Below are 22,643 nucleotides of genomic sequence, written 5' to 3'. Positions count from 1 at the left end.
CAATATGGACAATTTGGGTCAAAAGGAAGCTCAATAAAATGAAAATTTTGCCTTATACTATAATTATTAAATTTATTTTAATTTTTATTTGACATGATTGGTTTGATTTTCTATGATTTATTCGATTTGTTTGTTTAATTAAGAATTTTTCATTTGATTTATTTGTTTAAATTTTATTTAAATTATTTCTTTGTTTTAATATTTAATTAGTTTTATTGGATTTTTTTGTTCTAATATTCATCGATTTTCATTTGACTTGTTTGTTTTAATATTTTATAATTTTTGTTTAAATTTAACGATCTTCATTTATATTTGTTTGTTTAAGTTAAATAATTTTTTAATCAATTTTAGTTTTATGATTTTTGTTAAATATGATTCAATTTTCTGAAACAATTTATTGATAATTTCCTTGTCTTGGTAAAGAGAAAAAAAAATTAACCCAAATAAATAAATATTATTATGTTTTAATTTGGAATAGTTTTATGGAATCTATTTCGGCAATTTAATAATTACGCCATTAATTTGATCATATGTTTATAAAAATAATTTAAATTAGTCAATATTTAAATTATCTCATTTAGTATCTTAGCCACCTGGGTCTCAATTTAATTTAAATTTTATTTTATTTTAACCTAGGTGTATTTTTTACATTTTTGTTTTAAGGGGCCAAGTCATCTTGCGATTAATAGGCCCCTTTGCAGTAGAAATAAGAAATACCAAACAACATTAAAGAATATTAACACCAAAAAATTAACAAATTACAAAATTGTATAGAACATAAAAATTAAATTGGGATTATTATTTCATTATTTAAATAATTATTTATTTTTTATATATATATTTCACTAATATATAATAATTAAAGTACATTATGTTTACAAAATTATTGATATCATTTAATATTTAAATTATTATCAAGAAATTACTAAAAATAAAATTCAGTTTAAAATAAACCCTAAAATTATATCTAAAAATCTACCCTTGACAATAAAACGGGCAAAAACTTCCGTAGAAACCAAATCGATTAAATTTAAAATAAAAAAATTAACCGATCAAGATTAAAAAAAAACGTTCGACTAAATTATCTTTCGATTAAAGGGCGTGGTAACTTCCACCCTTTGCAGGCGAGTTAACCGACCCAAATTTTCATATCAAAAATAAAGGAAAAAAATGGCAAACCGCCTTCGGAATGAAAACGGCAGTACCGCTTTCACTTGCGCCCCCTCATCGGTTATTCCTTCCCCCTCATTCGAGATAAATCTGGAACCGACCGCGAGTTAAAACCGGATTTTACCGGTTCCGTCGAAATAATTTTCCACAAGGTGAAGTCGATCATTGGCATACCAAGCAAGATCGCCGCCTCAGGGACTACACCTTTTCCCGTATTCCTTTTTTTTGCCTTTTCTTTAATAAATCAGATATGCTTATCAATTCTTTGGGGGAACGATATTTTCCACGATGGAGAAATATCCCCGTTAACTTTGTATTTTTTGAAAATAAAAATATTATATAATTATCCGATTACTGATTAGGCTGTCGTAATGTAATAATTAAAAGTAATATATATTGTTAATAATCCTGACCCAGAAAGCCGTCTAGAATCAATTTTTGCGCTTCTAAAAGTACGATTTTTCGCAACTAGAATTAAAAATATATTTAATGTTATGTTTTACACTTCTTAATTTATATTTTTGGGGTAAATTATCAATATTATACGTCATAAACATGAAAAATTCCCAGAAATTATAATATAATAATTATAGTCATCGTTGTATTAGCGTTTGGAAATTTACCACATTAGTGATTATACACAATACTTGTATTGTTAGTACTGTCAATGAAATGATTGTCTCCCATACAACCAAATTTAAATTCGACCGAATCCTAAAAATGTTGGCAGATTTAAAATAAATTTACGAGGAACTTTTAATATGCAACAATTAAATATTATTTTATTCAACCTAACCTAACCTAACTCTACCCAACCTTTCAAAACCCAACCCAACCTAACATCACCTAACTTAACCTTAAACCAAACCCAAAATATCTTAAAGTCTTGGTCGACGTTGATGTTGTCTTATTTTGCAAACGGTAAATTAGTTTTACTAACAGTAAGAAGACTTATCCAAATTCTATTCATTGAACGTACATCAGCTATTTTGTTAATCTTTTTAATAGGAAAATAATATCTAGATTAATGTAGCTTTAAATATTACATATGTAGTTCTTTCGTACTTGATATTGTTTAATAGATTTCATATTCTGTACCAGATTCAATTAATTATGATTGTATATCGAATTGTTCATTTGATAATATTTTTATTATTGCATTTGTACCGGTTGCCAAAATGTGACTCACCTGTTCATGATTTGTGTATACATCTCATCTTACTTTAAAAAAATTGTAACAAAGCTATTACTTATTTTAAATAATTATTAGAATTCGATTTTACATGGTAGGAATTTTTTATTAAATTGCACAGTTTGACAACAATTTGGGAATAGGATAGTTTAATGTTCAAGCTAACCTCTTTCCTAAATTGGTATTTAAAAGATGAATTTCAATCATCAATGTTTCAAATCTGTACATAATAATTAAAATAACAATAGTTTCAATTTAATGTAAATTAGCATTAACATACAAAGGGTAAGCTTACTAACAAACAAAATGCAATCAGGGGTGGTGTTAAATATGCCAAAGTGACACGCCTTATGTACTTGAAAATGTTTATAAAATGAAAATGAATCAAAAACGGGGTGTATGAACAGTACAAACAAAAACAACAAAAAAGTGGTTGCGGACCGCATCCAGACCGAGCCAAGTTTGTCGAGTATTTTAAGCGACTATCAGCTTAAAATTTAAAAAGAAATTGACAATTATGTAGCTTCGGATATCTCGAACCTTTTTGGTATATAAGGAGTGCATTGGGTACCTCGGAAATCATTCTACCTTCTTAGTTACTTAGCTAACCAGCTTAACTACAGCCCAGTCACACAATGAACGCCATCGTAAGTGTTCTGCTGGATTTTGAAACTTAAAGAAATGGATTGATACGAGCTAACAAATGTATTTGTTTAGTTTGCCGTAGCTGTGCTCGCCATGTTGGGTCTTGCCCAAGCTGGAATTGTCGGTGCCCCATTGGGAGTCGCCGGAATTGGCCCATTGGGAATTCGAGGATTGGGAATTGGAGGTTTGGGAATTGCCGGAATCGGTGCTCCAATTGGTATCGCCGGAGCCCCCCTTGGTCTTGGCATTGCCGGAGCCCAACTTGGTCTTGGCATTGCCGGAGCCCCACTTGGTCTTGGCATTGCCGGAGCCCCACTTGGTCTTGGCATTGCTGGAGCCCCACTTGGTCTTGGTCTTGCTGGAGCACCTCTTGGTCTTGGTCTTGGTCTCGCTGGAGCCCCACTTGGTCTTGGTATCGGTGGAGCCAAGATTATTGGTTAAACGCGTAGGTAAGACATTGTTATTCCCTTCAAATGTATTAACGTTTATTCCCATCCCTCTATCAGAGTAAAAATGCGTAGCTATCTTTGTGCATGTGCAAAGGTACCACCAGGAATTATATTGTTTTTAGCGCCTCCTATGGGCATTGATGTGCAACGACCTAATTTTATCTTCTGTATTTTTAACTCTAAATAGTAATACAATAAGCTGTAAGGTGGCGTAATTTACGTCATTTTAAAACATGACCGCTCCTTTTGATACCTTGACACATGCGCAGTCACTGTTATAAAAATTTATCCCGATAGAGGGATGAGAATAAGCATTTGCTCTCTTGCTAGGGAAATTTACTGCACAAAAACGTCCCTGTATTAATTAAATCAAGGTTCAAGTAAATAGCGACCCCTAGTACCCAAATATTTTATATGGCAATTTTGAATTTATTCGAAATTGAATTTTATGAAGCCAAATTATAAATTAAATTATACAAATTCAATCCTTATTGCATGAAAACTAACTAAAATTATCATTAGGTTTAGTTTCCACTAGAGTGCGTAATAATATATTATTAATTCAAACCGTCAGAAACGCTAGCGAAAACCAAACCTCACAATTAGTAAATAATATTGAAAAAAAAAGCAATTTATTAACCTCCCCGATTTACCGTTTTAAGTTTTAGGAACGACCCCTTAACGAAACCATTAGAGAACAGACATACTAACAACCATTTTGGGCGATTCCAGACCCTTTCTGTAAAGACGTTTTAGTACGAAAGGAGCTACCGAAACTGGTTATTTGACAGAAAAAAGCAAAATCGAGGTCGAGATATGAAGAAAGGGAACTTTTAGATTATATCAATTAGTTTAAGAATTGACAGCTTTAGATTTAATGCAAAGAGGGACTACGATCTATCTGTTTCACCTCTTTTTCAAAGATTTCAAACAGTTTAATCAGATAGCTACGATATAATAATAACAGTAATTAAGAAATTAATTTCTAAATGTTGTTTTACTCCACTTTAGTTTTTCTAGTAAAGAAAATGTTTCCAAGGATGTCCAACTCACTTGGAATCATCATGTAAAATAATTCTTTTGTAAAATAATTTTAACAACTCAATAAAAAACCTTAAACAAGCAAAATATTTACCTTAATTTTACTTACAAATCGAACTTATTTCATATCATAGTTTTCTGTATTTAATTTGCATTTCATTTTATCTAAACTTAGGTCAATTATTATTATCGAAGCTTACCTTTCAATTATTTGCCAAATTTAATTAATGTTTAATTTATAAGTATTAATGTTTAATTTATAAGTACTATTGTTTAATTTATAAGTTAATATAACCAGAATTAAATTTTTTTTACTACAGATGTATAAGTCTTCCTATAATTAAATAAATTTTTAATTTATAGTTGGAAAATATTTATCTTAAGATAATACATTTCAAACTACCTTTTTATTTTTTTTCCTTCTTATTAGTGTCAGACAATACATTTCACCTAATTCTTATCTTATATTACTTCAGAAATATCCCTGTCTTTGGTAATGGTTTCAGGTAAACGGTTACTTCGAGTTAAGTCTCTTTAGAAAAATATTGCATCTGGATTATTAATATAATTTAATTTTGAAGAACGATTTCTTTTGATAAGTTTCAGATGGCAGCTGAGTAAATATTTTTACATGTTTGCATTCTCAAGTGTGAAAGAATGTTTTCATTAAATAAATGATTTTAGTGTACATAATAGCGGTCAAGTTAATCGCGTGTTTTTTACCAAGAAAACGAAATTGAATTTTAAAGTCTCATTTAAGACCTGTAGTTTTAATTACAAATTTAATTTCAATAAACAATTAATTTAATAAACGATTTATTATCAATTTAAACTTCAAATATAAATTTTAATTTAAAATTTATTGGTGCATGTAGTTTCTAGTCAAAAATAGTCAACCTGGGTATCGGGTTCAATCAACGTGCAATGCTTCAAAGAAAGGTTAAATTTAAAACCGTTGTACCCGCCAGAACTTTTCAGATGTAAACCTTTGATATAAAGTAACAGACGACGTTTACACTCTTATGGGAGTGTCCTATTAAAAATTACTAAAAGTTAAAGCAATTAATCATGATTTTATCTTCGTATAGACAAATTTACAGATTTTATTTTAATCGTAATTAATCATGATTTTATCTTCGTATAGACGCATACATATATTGCCTACAGGGAAATATGCAAAAAGGGGCGAAATCCACCCGAGGTACCTTCCTATTTAATAATGTTTGAGGTAGATGGCGACACTATAAAGTTTATGAAAAATACACACTTTTAAAAAATTAATAATTAATGACTAAATTATAGTACTTTAAATTCTTATTAAAAATATATAATTTTTGTAATTTAAATAAACAATTAATTTTAACCGTAGTTAACCCTCTCCGCCATAGATGGCACTATAATACAATTTTAAACTATCCAATCAGGGAAGAGAATTTTGTATTTTAAATCTCGACAAAACCGTGCTCCACTAAAAACTGAAAACTTTCAACCAATCGTTGAAAATCAAAATTATGACGTCATGTTGCTATCAGAGCGCCATCTACTAACAAATAACGCCATCACCACGTTACCTCGGATGAATTTTACCCCTTTAAAGTCGTCTTCGCCCGTTTAAAATTGTAAATCGATCTATAGACAAATTTACAGACTTTATTTTAATAGCAATTAATCATGACTTAATCATTTTAGTGTCCTACTAAAAAACGGAGTGATTTGTTCTTGGCGTTTACCTCAAATATTTTCTCTAAGTAAATAACTAACAACAGAATTTAATTTGCATTGATAATTTTAGAACCAAAATTATAAATATTTTCAGGCATTCGCGTTTGGCGTTTGTAAATTTTCGTGAGTGCTAAAACTGTATAATTTCTGATCTTTTAAACTATTATTTAGCGGTGATCGTTTTAGATTGAGCTACTTAAAAATTAAATTTGTTTGCGTATTACCATCTTCCAAATTAATTTTTGAATTGATCAAAAAGAAGCAATCATAATGAACTCTTCGCAATTGATTTTAAGTTGATGATCCACTACTTTTTTAGTCGATAACGTATTAAAAAATACGAATACTAGTAAATTTAGTATTATTGTGCCGGAAGGTCAAAAGTAATTATCAGTCGCACCTTCAATTAAAAGTACATTAACTTTAATAATTAAACCTTAAAAAGTTCAAAAATAAATATTTCTTTTAATTCTCAACTTGACTTTTCTAAGCGTAAACCAGCGCTACAGTTCAAAAACCAGGCACCATAAAAATAAATTTGTCCATAAAGTATTTAAATAATAATTATCAAAGCTTAATAAAAATGATTTTGCAACATTATTCGAACTTTTCAAAATATTTTTTATATAAATGGCAGTTAAAATGCTCTTTAGAACAACTTCAAAGAAATCAAAGAATTTCACGTAAGTGCATATACTTGATTTTGAAACTAAGCTGGAGAAATGTGGATAAGTTCACCAAAATATTCCGAGATGGCGCCACTATGACTGCTAGCGAATTATGTACCCAAAGACGTTTCACTCTCAAATTATCCGGTTTGAAGCCATATACGCTCTTATTTCGTGAGCTTTAAAATATCCATTCATATATTTATAAAACAAATGTAACAAAAAACCAAAATGATAATCACCCAAAGGTATTTTTATACTCGTAAAAATTCCGGATTTTAAACTGTGTAACAGACAATACCGCTATTTTACAAATTGCCAAATCGTGACTTGGAAATAATTTTAAACTAATATTTTCTTCCGCATTCTATTCAAAGAGAATGCTTTTCTTTTACAAATGTAAAGTTATGCCAGAAGTAAATAAAATGAAAAGAAACTACCCATTTAACAAGTAATCATTTCGTAGGCTCGACACAGGTTACAATGGATCGTGAATTTACAGCCCAACCGCGGAGGTATATGCACCACATAACAGCTGAAAATATGAATCGTGTATTACTAAACTTAAATAGTACAATATGAAAAATGAATATTGCTTTATTATTTATAAGATATATATTTATATCATTATTACTTTGGTTAGAAAATCAGGATTGCACTTTCTTGAGAAATGAACTTATTTTGAAATAGTAGCGAAGCCTACGAAGATATTTTGAAATGTAGCGAAGATTATGAAGATATTTTGAAGTAACAACAAAGCCTACAAAGGTATTTTGAAATAGTAGGGAAACTTGTGAAGGTTCTTTGAAGTAGCGAAACTTGTGAGGGTACTTTGAAAGAGTAGCGGAGCCTTCAAAGGTATTTTAAAGGTATTTTGAAATAGTAACAAAGCCTATACGAAGGTATTTGAATTAGTAGCGAAGACTACTAAGGTATTTTGAAATAATAACGAAGCCTACGATGGTATTTTGAAATAGTAGCGAAACCTGCCAAGGTATTTTGTAATAATAACCAAAGCTACTAAGCTATTTTCTAATAGTAACGAAGCCCACGAAGATATTTTGAAATAGTAGTGAAACATACGAAGATATTTCGAAATAGTTGTGAAACCTACGAAGACATTTTGAAATAGAAGTGAAACCTACTAAGGTATTTTGAAATAATAACGGAGCCTACGATGGTATTTTGAAATAGTAGCGAAACCTGCCAAGGTATTTTGTAATAATAACCAAAGCTACTAAGGTATTTTGTAATAGTAACGAAGCCTACGAAGATATTTTGAAATAGTAGTGAAACCTACGAAGACATTTTGAAATAGAAGTGAAACCTACGAAGGTATTTTGAAATAGTAACGAAGTCTACGATGGTATTTTGAAATAGTAGTGAAACCTACGAAGGTATTTTGAAATAATGACGAAGTCTACGATGGTATTTTGAAATAGTAGCTAAACCTGCCAAGGTATTTTGTAATAATAACCAAAGCTACTAAGGTATTTTGTAATAGTAACGAAGCCTACGAAGATATTTTGAAATAGTAGTGAAACCTACGAAGATATTTCGAAATAGTTGTGAAACCTACGAAGACATTTTGAAATAGAAGTGAAACCTACTAAGGTATTTTGAAATAATAACGAAGCCTACGATGGTATTTTGAAATAGTAGCGAAACCTGCCAAGGTATTTTGTAATAATAACCAAAGCTACTAAGGTATTTTGTAATAGTAACGAAGCCTACGAAGATATTTTGAAATAGTAGTGAAACCTACGAAGATATTTCGAAATAGTTGTGAAACCTACGAAGACATTTTGAAATAGAAGTGAAACCTACTAAGGTATTTTGAAATAATAACGAAGCCTACGATGGTATTTTGAAATAGTAGCGAAACCTGCCAAGGTATTTTGTAATAATAACCAAAGCTACTAAGGTATTTTGTAATAGTAACGAAGCCTACGAAGATATTTTGAAATAGTAACGAAGCCTACGAAGATATTTTGAAATAGTAGTGAAACCTACGAAGACATTTTGAAATAGAAGTGAAACCTACGAAGGTATTTTGAAATAGTAACGAAGTCTACGATGATATTTTGAAATAGTAGTGAAACCTACGAAGGTATTTTGAAATAATGACGAAGTCTACGATGGTATTTTGAAATAGTAGCGAAACCTGCCAAGGTATTTTGTAATAATAACCAAAGCTACTAAGGTATTTTGTAATAGTAACGAAGCCTACGAAGATATTTTGAAATAGTAGTGAAACCTACGAAGATATTTCGAAATAGTTGTGAAACCTACGAAGACATTTTGAAATAGAAGTGAAACCTACTAAGGTATTTTGAAATAATAACGAAGCCTACGATGGTATTTTGAAATAGTAGCGAAACCTGCCAAGGTATTTTGTAATAATAACCAAAGCTACTAAGGTATTTTGTAATAGTAACGAAGCCTTCGAAGATATTTTGAAATAGTAGTGAAACCTACGAAGATATTTCGAAATAGTTGTGAAACCTACGAAGACATTTTGAAATAGAAGTAAAACCTACGAAGGTATTTTGAAATAGTAACGAAGTCTACGATGGTATTTTGAAATAGTAGTGAAACCTACTAAGGTATTTTGAAATAATAACGAAGCCTACGATGGTATTTTGAAATAGTAGCGAAACCTGCCAAGGTATTTTGTAATAATAACCAAAGCTACTAAGGTATTTCGTTATAGTAACGAAGCCTACGAAGATATTTTGAAATAGTAACGAAGCCTACGAAGATATTTTGAAATAGTAGTGAAACCTACGAAGACATTTTGAAATAGAAGTGAAACCTACGAAGGTATTTTGAAATAGTAACGAAGTCTACGATGGTATTTTGAAATAGTAGTGAAACCTACGAAGGTATTTTGAAATAATGACGAAGTCTACGATGGTATTTTGAAATAGTAGCGAAACCTGCCAAGGTATTTTGTAATAATAACCAAAGCTACTAAGGTATTTTGTAATAGTAACGAAGCCTACGAAGATATTTTGAAATAGTAGTGAAGCCTACGAAGATATTTCGAAATAGTTGTGAAACCTACGAAGACATTTTGAAATAGAAGTGAAACCTACTAAGGTATTTTGAAATAATAACGAAGCCTACGATGGTATTTTGAAATAGTAGCGAAACCTGCCAAGGTATTTTGTAATAATAACCAAAGCTACTAAGGTATTTTGTAATAGTAACGAAGCCTACGAAGATATTTTGAAATAGTAACGAAGCCTACGAAGATATTTTGAAATAGTAGTGAAACCTACGAAGACATTTTGAAATAGAAGTGAAATCTACGAAGGTATTTTGAAATAGTAACGAAGTCTACGATGGTATTTTGAAATAGTAGTGAAACCTACGAAGGTATTTTGAAATAATGACGAAGTCTACGATGGTATTTTGAAATAGTAGCGAAATCTGCCAAGGTATTTTGTAATAATAACCAAAGCTACTAAGGTATTTTGTAATAGTAACGAAGCCTACGAAGATATTTTGAAATAGTAGTGAAACCTACGAAGAAATTTCGAAATAGTTGTGAAACCTACGAAGACATTTTGAAAAAGAAGTGAAACCTACTAAGGTATTTTGAAATAATAACGAAGCCTACGATGGTATTTTGAAATAGTAGCGAAACCTGCCAAGGTATTTTGTAATAATAACCAAAGCTACTAAGGTATTTTGTAATAGTAACGAAGCCTACGAAGATATTTTGAAATAGTAGTGAAACCTACGAAGATATTTCGAAATAGTTGTGAAACCTACGAAGACATTTTGAAATAGAAGTGAAACCTACTAAGGTATTTTGAAATAATAACGAAACCTACGATGGTATTTTGAAATAGTAGCGAAACCTGCCAAGGTATTTTGTAATAATAACCAAAGCTACTAAGGTATTTTGTAATAGTAACGAAGCCTACGAAGATATTTTGAAATAGTAGTGAAATCTACGAAGATATTTCGAAATAGTTGTGAAACCTACGAAGACATTTTGAAATAGAAGTGAAACCTACGAAGGTATTTTGAAATAGTAACGAAGTCTACGATGGTATTTTGAAATAGAAGTGAAACCTACTAAGGTATTTTGAAATAATAACGAAGCCTACGATGGTATTTTGAAATAGTAGCGAAACCTGCCAAGGTATTTTGTAATAATAACCAAAGCTACTAAGGTATTTTGTAATAGTAACGAAGCCTACGAAGATATTTCGAAATAGTAACGAAGCCTACGAAGGTATTTTGAAATAATGACAAAGCCTACGAAGGTATATGTATATGTATGTTATATATTATATACTTATGGTTATGTTTACGAAATTAAAATTAATTAAGACGTGTTTTATAACATTCCTCTTTTCTCATAACACCTGACATCTAAGTTTAATAATTTAGTTTTTATGCGCAAAACCCATATACAATATAGTTAAGTCTTTACTCTTCAGGTTAACCCTACCGAAATGTTTAAATACAATGTCATTTTCCTCAATCTACTGAAATCATACGCTAGTAAAGTTATCAATGAACAAATTCATACGTTTAATATTTTTAGGGTCGGATTCTTCATAAGGCACATTGGGCACAGTGCCTAGGGCTCACAAAGACTTAAGGAACTACGGAGTATCATTTCTTTATCTAATTTATTCGTAGCCAGTCAAGTGTTAAAATAAATTTTTAACACATTTCTAACAACAATTTCAAAAAAAAGTGCGTATAGTGCATAGGAACCCGAAAATCCGACCCTGAATATTTTAATAAAATAATTTATTTTTAGTTATTACGCTGGAATTTTCTTTTAATTAGAAGTTTCATTTAAGCCAATGAATACCTCTGCGTGTGGTTAGAGGCTTGCGCTGCCGCTAAACGCCGCCACCGCCGATAATTTTGAACGCACCGATCACGCCGCCGCCGATTGTTTCAAAATCGGCGCACGCCGCCACCGCCGATACAAAGAACGGCGCGCCACCGTTTCTTTTTTTATACACTTTTTTTTTGGTATATTAAGCTTGGTTTTCATTTACGCGAAAATAACTACATTTCAACACGACGTCGAACGTAAAATTTTGGTTTTCGGATTTCGGTCGACGCAGAGTAATAGCACTTTCACTTAGCGTCAATAGATTCCAGCATTGCTATCTTGGCTATAGAGAGAGTCACTAATATAACCAAGGCTTATTCACATTTTAATTCCCTTTAAATTTAAATGTTGCTTGGTTTATCGATATGTTCCCCTCCCCCCCCCCTTTCCTTCTTCCCCGATTGACCCTAGTTTTCCGTTAGTTCCTAACACCGCCGCCAGTGCGCACATTTAACAATCGCCCGAAGCAAATATTCGGAAACGGGGCGTCCCTGTGCGAAGTACATTAATTAGTCCATGGCAGGACTAGTACGAGTTGGTATTTGCCCTTGCCCTTCTGGTCGCGTGTTTTTTAAACTGTCGCTACAAAAAATAGCTCTAAAATTTATACAAACGCCGGCGTACGCCGCCGCCGGTCATTTTGGCCACGCCGAAGACGCCGCCACCGCCGGTATATTTTGGCCACGCCGAAGACGCCGGCGTAAGCCGCCGCCGATCCATATCAGATCGGCGCAGGCCTCTACGTGTGGTGCCATACTAGAGTGATCGAGAAAAATCGTATCACTTCGGGTAGGAATCGAACCTACGAACTTTGGGTTACCGTTCCAACGCCACTACCATCGGACGACGAATAATCAGGCCTTGGACACCCAATTTAAGAATGACTCGATCTGGTTCACATTATTGACGTACGGGATACATTTAACCGAGGGGTCGGACACTTGCCACTATTTTGTACGGGATTTCGGGATTTCGTAGAGATTTTGGCGATTTTATCAACACTTTTTGAAGTGATTTTGGGATTTCAATGTTAATTTACCATAGAGAGAGAGTTGAAAGATTTTGTGATTTTAGACAAAGTGTACGGGATTTTGGTAAATGTCCGACCCCTCGCATTTAACCCGTTGTTGACGGTGCCGTAGCATTTTACGTCAACTAATTTATAACAGGTCCTTGATAGCCTGTAGTCATAACAATAATATTTTTTTTTTATTACGCAAGAATTTTTCTCTTTTTATTAGAAGTTAGTTAGTCCAATGGTAGTGGCTTTGGGACGGTAACGCAAAGGGCGTAGGTTCGATTCCTGCCGAGGTAAAATGATTTTTCTCTATCACTCTGGCATGGTACCTCGCGCAGAGGTATTCCTACGTTTAAATGAAACTTCTAATTATCTCATCATAATCATAAGTTATAAAAAAATTATATAGTTGGTCAATTTTATTTTATAACTTGGAAATGAAACTTATTTTCAACTTTTAAAAGTATCTGTAAAATATTCAATTGCACTTGATTTACATTGTATTATTTAATTTAAATTTAAATTTAATTAATTTACAGTTAAAAATAGAGCATCCAGAAATTCATCAGGAGAGTCAAAGTAACATTGTCAATGACCATCGAATACGTTGTTTGGCAATATCAAGGAAGTAAATTCAAGGCACTAACTGCTTTATTTGAGTTTAATTTCCAAAACTAAAAACAGTGTAAATCTAAAGCAATTGAGCTAAACCCAAAATGATGACGATGGAAAAATACGTAAATCTCGTCAGCTTTCATAAAGACGCAATTTAAATAAAATCGGGGTATGGTTCGCAGAACATCCAAAGATATTTAAAACAAATAAATCCCGGGCCAAAATGGGCCCAGATTCGTTCCAAATCTGGACCGTTTCCAAATGTCTCAACAGACAACCTTGGGAACCTCCTCGCTTGTTTTGGAAAAATGAAAGCCTTGGAAATTATATAGCGTTCTAATTCTTCTATTAACATACATTTTGCAGATTTTTCTATTTTTCAACAGCCTAACCTTGATTACGTACAAACTGAAGTTAATAAAAAGATAATTATCAAAAAATTATTTCTTATTTGTTTTTTTTTGATAACGAAATTTTTCCCGTCCGTGGAAGTCGCGAACTAACACGGTTCAATGATTGGGAACACCCCAACCTTGAGGAACATTTAACCGATATTCTGTTCTACGGCAATTTAATAAAATCGATAGTCATATTTGTAGTGCGGAAAAATAAACATTTAGGAAAAAATGTTATCATAGACGCACGCTAAATTGTCATTACTTTAAATTTAACTGGAAAAATCTAGTTTGATTTTTGTGGTAACACCCAAAACATGCGCTTTCCGAGATACCAATGTCAAAACAAAATTACGAAACGCCACAACAAAATTTGTATATTAGGTTTGTTGTTGAAATACCGGATTAATTGTTTTTACAGGAATTTTAAAATTTAATTTAAAGATAAAGTTTGTAGAATAATTTATTTTAAGCCTCAAATATTCTTGGCACTTGAATGATTTCATACTCACATAAATATTAATTTAAAATAAATAAAATTTAACCACTATTGCACAGTAAAAACATATTTATTGCTACTACAGCTGTTTCGGCTCCCTTACCGGAGCCGTCGTCAGGTAAGATACCTGACGACGGCTCCGGTAAGGGAGCCGAGCTGTAGCAATAAATATATTTTACTGTGCAATAGTGGTTAAATTTTATTTATTTTAAATTAGTACATGTAAAGGAAGTCCGTCCACAAATAATTAACATAAATATTATTATTAGAGGTGTAATAGGTGTTTCTATAAAATACGGGAGGTCATGTGATAATTTTTTGCCTACGTCACTTAGCTGTAGTTCTTGAAGGTAGAGAGCACGCGCTGAAGTCGCGAGACCCTTCGGAATCTGAAACCCGCGTGCAGAACTCGCGTGCAAGTAAATAACTGGCGCTCGTGACGCAGATAAAACATTTTATTTCATAGAAACACATATTGATGTCTAGAAAATGTGCTTCCCGGGAAAATGAAAGATTTGAAAAAATATCGGACCCAGCGCTGCTGTGCGGTCGTGAATGACACTAAATTTAAATTTAGTGGTAGCGCTTACGAGGAGACTACCCGAGGTGATAATCACCGATTTTGTTGAGACTAGGTGGGTATGTAGACCGTATGGTAACATGAAATTCCACCAAGGGAAAAATTGCAATGGACATTAGTTTTGCCATGGCAACCGAAAATGTTCTTGACAACACAGTATGTATATTTAATCATTCAAAATAACATGGGAATCTGAGCACTTCTAAGGGTACCCCCTGTGAAAAATTCAAAAAAAAATTCAAATTTCAAAACTAAAAAAAATAGATCAAAATTGACAAATGAAATGAATTTTATGATATTTTGATGAATTTTGGTCAATTTGATCAAAATATGTAAAAATTGATCAATTGTTATTTTCAATGGGACAATATACAGACTGTGTTGTCAAAAACATTTTCGGTTGCCATGGCAAAACTAATGCCCATTGCAACTTTTCCCTTGGTGAAATTTCATGTTACCATAAGGTCTACATACCCACCTAGTTTCAACAAAATCGGTGATTATCACCTCGGTTAGTCTCCTCGGTAGTAAGGTGGAGGTGAAAACGATTTTATTACCTATGCGGATCGGCGGGGGGAACGAAAATTCCAGGGAAATACCGAAATTTTTCTCTCTTTTGACAGTTTAAGCTAGCTCTGCGCCAAACGGGATTAGAGAAACGTCAGCTTCGGCGGTTCGAGGTTGTGTGCATAGAGAGTATAGATCTATTTGGACCAACATATCCGTTATAGGCAGCATTGTCATCTGACTACTTAGAGGCGTCATACACTTATAACTAATATCATAAGTAATATAATACAATACACATAAGTATGACACTTTATATTCAGCCAATACTTTTTTTTAATGATAAGCTGTTTCGCCAAAGCCTACGAAGGTATTTGAAAAAATAGCGAAGCCTATGAAGGTATTTTGAAATAATGACGAAGCCTACGAAGGTATTTTGAAATAGTAACGAAGCTTACGAAGGTATTTGGAAATAGTAGTGAAACCTACGAAGGTATTTTGAAATAAGGACGAAGCCTACGAAGGTATTTTGAAATAATGACGAAGCCTACGAAGGTATTTTGAAATAATGACGAAGCCTACGAAGGTATTTTGAAATAAGGACGAAGCCTACGAAGGTATTTTGAAATAATGACGAAGCCTACGATGGTATTTTGAAATAATGACGAAGCCTACGATGGTATTTTGAAATAATGACGTAGCCTACGAAGGTATTTTGAAATAATGACGAAGCCTACGATGGTATTTTGAAATAATGACGAAGCCTACGATGGTATTTTGAAATAATGACGAAGCCTACGATGGTATTTTGAAATAATGACGTAGCCTACGAAGGTATTTTGAAATAATGACGTAGCCTACGAAGGTATTTTGAAATAATGACGAAGCCTACGATGGTATTTTGAAATAATGACGAAGCCTACGATGGTATTTTGAAATAATATTGAAGCCTACGAGTGTATTTTGAATTAGTAACGAAACATGGGAATTATTAATACGAATAACATTCGTCGTAAACCATTACGTACCCGGAAAATCCGCTGGCAGCCTTTACGACGGACCAGCCAAATTGAAATGCATTCAAAAGTGTAAATAACGCTTACTTTTGGAAAATAATGATGAATTATTGAATCGGAATAACTATTATCAACACTGGCTCCATTTCAGAAGTTAGTTTTTTTCAAATTTCAAACCTAAACGCGTGTACGCTCGTATTTCTCGTCATCAAACTAACCAACTGTTTTGTGAAACGGAAAGAGTAGGAAGAGAAGAGTTTCCTGTTTGGAAACTTCCTATTTCGCAATCACTCCACGACTGAGTATCATTAATTGAATTCGTTCTTTGCCTTACTTATTTTTATTATCCACTTATGCTAATATCAATAACTAGACTGGCCAACATAATATATTTAATACGAGATAAATAAAAAGGAAAAATTAAACTAATAATATCAAAAGGGTTATATCTCCTAAGGTATAATGATAATATCTCCTAAGGTATAATGATAACCCTAGGACGTAAAAATGAAATTATTTAGCTTTGAAAGCTCTAGGCACCTGATATTGCATAATTGTAAAAATCAAACTGGGTAGAGATATTTAATTATTTATATTTTCGTATATTTTTTGGTTAAATAGTTTTTGAGAGTCAATGTAAGGATCAATTTTTCTAGACTGTTTTTCCAAACCTTTTTTTCAGTAAAATCTCACCTGTAAAAACGAAACTAGTGTTTCAAATAGTTAATTTTTTGTTTCGATTTAATCATTCATAAGCGGCAGTTTTCATTTAAATTTCACTATGATTCAAAGGGCCTAATTTAACTTCAAATACCCTATTCACACCATTACACATGATACGACGATAGGCGTTTGCCCGCAAAATGACATAGCAGAAACATTATCAAACAGGTAGGGCTTCTAACGGTGATCTGGTATCTGTTGCTTTCCAAGATTAACTGGATTATTTTTAATACGATACCTTTAGCGGATAACATATTTGGTTACTCTAATGGCAGTACGCCGATACGCTAAATGATTTTCACGGGTTGATCCGCTTTTCAAATTGTATCTTTAATCCACGATAACTGCGGTTATAATATTTTAGTGTATCTTTATATTGGCTTGGTGGAACTAAGCCATTTTTTGTCGCCATACAAAAATTTTAATGGATATAAAACATTTAACTAGATGTCTAAAGGTAGACAACATGAAGACCGATATCTACGCGCTTATCTGAGAAAAAACTTTTTACTATATCTGGGGTCTCGTCCGTAACCGAAACAAAATAAAAACCCGATGGCCGCGGGTCAGATAAAAAACAGTACAGGTAGCCAGAGAAATCCGGTCGTTTATCGGAAATATATCTAATATGAGATATAGTAACAGTTTGCCGTATTCAGATAATCGTTAGAAGCCCTACAAGCAGATCATATTGGAAATGCCAACGTGAACTGATAATGCATCCGAATTTAGCTCTTATTAAAGCAAGTGTCGGCTCGACGTAGAGTAACTATTTTTTCAACAGATGTCATTACAGGGGCGGATCCATAGGGGGGGCGATGGGGGCGATCGCCCCCTCTTAGAATACTTGAAAAATCATAACAATTTTTGAAGTTATTGAAATATATTCATAGAGACTAGAGTATACTAGACTTTCTAGTTGTAGAAAGTACTTCGTTTGCAAACGAAAATGAGAGCTCCACGTTACATTTTCACGCTCCATATAGGCCTCGAGCTTAGAAACGATAGCGCCATCTACTTTAATACCTGCCAACTAAATTTGTGAAGAAATAGCAGACGACTTTTGAATGCCCATGATCACCCCTCCTTACTTGATGGCCTGGATCCGCTCCTGTGTCGTTAGCGTTGAAATAAAAACAAGATAATAAAGCAACACTTTTACCCAAAAGGTGGAACATAAAAGTGTCCCTCGCGCTGATTGGCTCCTTTGTAAATTTGTCAATAACTTAAATTATAGTCATTTTTAACAATATATTTTATGTGGGATATACGGGGTGTTTCAAAAGGTTATGCAAACATTTTAAGGAGTTTTAAGGGGTGAGTTGAGAAGTATGCCCGCTTTTTCCCATTTTTATACGACGAGTTAAAAGAGCGCCAGGCAGCTTCAAAGCGTGGCCTACTAGCCCCTGGAAGTAGGCTGCAACAAGCGCAAAACCAAGCAGCAGGGAAACGCGAATATTAAGGTTTGGTTTCGTGTGATAGGTAAAACAGGTAAGCAGCGTAAAAAAAAACTTAAACAGTATTTAAACTCCCTGCTGCTTGGTTTTGCGCTTGGTGCAGCCTACTTACAGGGACTAGTAGGCCACACTTTGAAGTTCTCTGGCGCTATTTTAACTCATCGTAGGAAAATGGGGAAAAAACCGGAATACTTTTCAACTTAACCATTACAACTCCTTAAACTATTTGCATAACCTTTTGAAACACATTGTATAATTTAGGTTAAAGTACACTAACAAGGAGACTACCCGAGGTGTTACACACCGATTTTGTTCAAACTCGGGGGATTGGTAGACCTTCATGTAACTTGAAAAATCCTAAAGGGATTTCATTCAATGGGCAACGGGATTGCCATGGCAACGAAAAATGTTTTTGACAACATAAAATAACATGGGATTTTGACCTATTTCCCTGTGAAAAATATTTAAAAAATTGATAAAAATGTGACCAATTTTGATTTTTTTCGTCAATTTTTATAAATTTTTTGATAATTTTGGTATTTTAATTTTTTTTTCAATTTTGTAAAATGTTTCACAGGGGGGGACCCTTGGAATCGGTCAAAATCCCATGTTATTTTCAATGGGAAAATTTCCATTTTAAGTTGTCAAAAACATTTTTCGTTGCCATGGCAAAACCGTTGCCCATTGAATAAAATCACTTTAGGATTTTTCAAGTTACATGAAGGTCTACCAATGCCCCGAGTTTGAACAAAATTGGTGTGTAACACCTCGGGTAGGCTCCTTGTAAGTAGAGTATAAGTTGTCAAATTATGATACTCTTCAAAGGTTCTCTGACGACGTTATCATTTCGCTATTTTGAACTTTATCTTCCTTGACCATTAATAGATGGCACCACGCTCTCCAGTAAAGTAGGTTTCTCGAAGAATCGGATAGATTCATTGTCATCTCTAATAACCCAATAAACCAATCTAAAACGCTTATATTGGCCAAGACCTGAAAATATTTGATCCATTCAGAAAATGAGAGGCTTGCGCTAAACTACTTCTATGGGGATTTCCAACAGACCACAGACGTCAAATAATCGAAGGTTAATAGGTTCACGGAAGTCGCCATCGAGTGGCGCTATTGTCGAAGGATGTAGTAAAATATATGTGGAATGGTCATTGCCATACTAAAGGTTATTATGGTACTTCTGCTTGTATTCTACTTGTACGAAAGATCGAAATATGTTAATTTTGAAGACTTCTTCAGATTCTGCACTCTCTTCCCTTACAAAAACTTTCTCACGAATTCTTAAGAAGCACCTAACGAGCTTCAAGTAGTTTTTGAGAGTTTTAACTATGGGAAAATTTTTCTCAAGAACTCTTTGGGGAAACCAATGGAATTTTTTATAAAAACCTGTTAAGTAATTGTTGGGAAAAATTTTACTAGGAACTCTTTGGGAAAACCAATGGAATTTGTGATTAAAATCTGTTAGGTAATTGTAGGGAAACATTTTCTTAAGGATTTTTTGGAAAAGCTAAGGGAACTTTTAACAAAAACCTGTTAGGTAGTTATAACGCATCGTTAATAAGATCTGTGTGTAAAGGAAACAATTTTTTTTGGAGAAAATGTTTCTAAATAATCATTTTTAAAATCCAAGGTATCTTATGAGATAATCGTATACGGACATTGTTTGACAATATAAATTTTTTAGAAACTTTAAATAAATTTATGTTATATCACGAAACCTTAATTTCCATCCAAAACCACATTTAATTTAATTAGAAATTGTTTATTACCTTTAAATACCAAGATTCACCAATCGCCAAAGCTACGGTTCTAATCGGCGGGCATTCCGCCATAAGAAAAATCATTCTAGTTACCTTCTGATTTCTATGTGTATAAACAACTAAACATGTCTGGTAGCGCTGTTATATTATCGTCTGCTTCTTCCAAACCACCGTTTAGAAGAAATATGAAAAACGCACGTTGATGGTTCGCATTTACTTATACTTTTACAACATCCACAATTAACCTTTTACAGTGGCTAAACCCAAACTAACGGAGCAGTCGTTGCTAGTTAGAACGAGTTGAGCGCGTTGAGACTTATTGTTATACAGTGATGTAATACTGCTTTCGGTACCTAAAACGTTAGTTAGAAATTATTAAAATTAATTTGCGGAAGCATGTCTACAAAAAAAACGGAATTAGGGCTATTTTGAAGAATTGGTCGCTCTACTATATATTTGTTTTGATTGTGCAATAATATAGTTTTTTTTCGCAAGGTATCTATTGCGGTTAAAATTAATTGTCGGAAATGAATAGTTAAGGAGATATAAATAATTTAAAATTATATATAATTGGTCGCGTGCGCATGCGCCGAACGTTGTGGAATTTCATTTGAAAACTTTTTGGAAATCCTTTGGCATTTATAGACATCCTTGGGAAAACGTGGGATATACTTGGATAATTCTTTGGGAAATGTCTTGGTAATCTTTGGGAAATTTCTTGGGAATACTTTGGGAAAATGTGGATATGTCTTAGGTATTTCTTTGGGGAAACGTGTAAATATCTTGGGAATTTCATGGGAATGACTTGGTTAGAGTTTGGGACTTTCTTTGGAAAAACTTGGAAATTTCTTTGGAATACTTTGGGAATGCCATGGGAACACCTAGGGGATTTCTTGGGAATACTCTGGGGATTTCTTGGAAAAACCATGGGAACACCTAGGGGATTTCTTGGGAATACTCTGGGGATTTCTTGGAAAAACCATGGGAACACCTAGGGCATTTTTTGAGAGTACTTTCGGAATGTCTTTGCGAAACCTTGCAAATGCATTTGGAAAACCTTGGTAATTTCTTGAGAATTTCTGTGCGAAACCGTGGGAATATCTTTGGAAAACCTTGGGAATATCTTTGGGATTTTCTTGGGTATCTGTCTTAAGAATATCTTAAGAAGTGCTTGGGAAAAAAGTGGCAACCTTCCCAATATTTCCCAAACAAATTCCATAGAATTTCCCTTTACAAATTATTAAGAATTCTTAAGAAAGTTTTTGTAAGGGTTATATAAGGCGAAACATTAGGAATGTCACTATAAAATTTATTATTGGTTCAGTTACCCTGGCGTTTGGTTTTTCATATAAAACTATGATATAAGGTTGAAATGTCAACAATACATCAATTGATAGACCTTTCTTTGTTGTATAGTTTTCGTAATAATTACCTAAACTAAATTTTAAAAAACTGAAATAAAACATTTCTATATATAGCAACCTATAAAAGATTTGGTTTTATGCACAAAAAATAATAAAATATGGAATAAAGAAATTAAACATCAACGGTATTTATGGCTTAAGTGGATTCATAAACAAGCCGAAACTAAAGTCGTATTTTAAATTTTGTTTTGTGTTCCTCAATTCACGCGCAAGTAACCGAATATTTTTTTTTTGAAATTTAATATTTAGCTTCTTCATCGTATGGCTAAGATCAAAGTGTAGTATTTCTTCGCATTCCCTGTTAAAAACTTCTAACTACTAATGTATTCTAATGCTTAGTTTCTACTAGAGCTCGTAAAAGAGTCAATTTCAATTTCGGAACGTACAAACGTGTATACACCCATAATGAAATTGACATGATTACGCGTGCTTATGGATAAGACTCTTAAAAAATAAATTAAAATGAATTTTAAACGTTTTAGTTTTTCTAAGATTTTAACGAGTTTAATTTCCATTTAACCTTGCCGTCAACATGCGCCTTAATTCTGAAAAGACAAAAATGAGAAAAGGTTGTTTAACCGCGAAAACGAAAACACCCGAAGCAACAAATGCTATCGAACGCGAATCAATATCTCTAAACAAATCACGAAAGACAAACAAAAAAGATAAACAATATCGTAAATATGTGATATAATTAAAATATTTTCTTGAAATACCGGATTTTAAAATTCGCGTTAATGATTAGCGAACATAAAAATAAGAATTTAAGTGAAATGATTTGACGGTGTCAATATTCGCTTCGTACCTGGGCGTGTAGATTTGAACCAGAGCCTCATCGAGTATATAAGGAGCTGTTCATGCCTCGAAATAGACAGAGTCA

At 32.9% G+C, this 22,643-nt stretch overlaps 1 protein-coding gene across 3 annotated transcripts; it reads left to right on the top strand.

Moving 5' to 3' along the window:
• The first annotated feature begins 2,953 nt into the window (after positions 1-2,953).
• LOC149951438 (uncharacterized) lies at positions 2,954-4,493 on the top strand. Of its 3 annotated transcripts, none has more exons than XM_090168047.1 (3): positions 2,954-3,009; positions 3,080-3,452; positions 4,468-4,493. In XM_090168047.1, exons 1-2 carry the CDS (start codon positions 2,998-3,000, stop codon positions 3,446-3,448), a joined length of 381 nt encoding a protein of 126 aa, XP_090024173.1. In that variant the 5' UTR covers positions 2,954-2,997; the 3' UTR covers positions 3,449-3,452; positions 4,468-4,493. The 3 variants fall into 3 exon arrangements, with proteins under 3 accessions (XP_090024173.1, XP_090024174.1, XP_090024172.1); XM_090168048.1 differs by having other exon boundaries at positions 3,080-3,456; XM_090168046.1 differs by lacking the exon at positions 4,468-4,493 and having other exon boundaries at positions 3,080-3,467.
• The last annotated feature ends 18,150 nt before the right edge of the window (positions 4,494-22,643 follow it).

The sequence above is a fragment of the Leiobunum rupestre genome, chromosome 3 (assembly GCF_980474605.1).
Source record: "Leiobunum rupestre chromosome 3, qqLeiRupe1.1.hap1, whole genome shotgun sequence".
Taxonomy (NCBI): Eukaryota; Metazoa; Arthropoda; class Arachnida; order Opiliones; family Sclerosomatidae; genus Leiobunum; species Leiobunum rupestre.
This window is presented reverse-complemented; position numbering and strand designations above follow the sequence as displayed.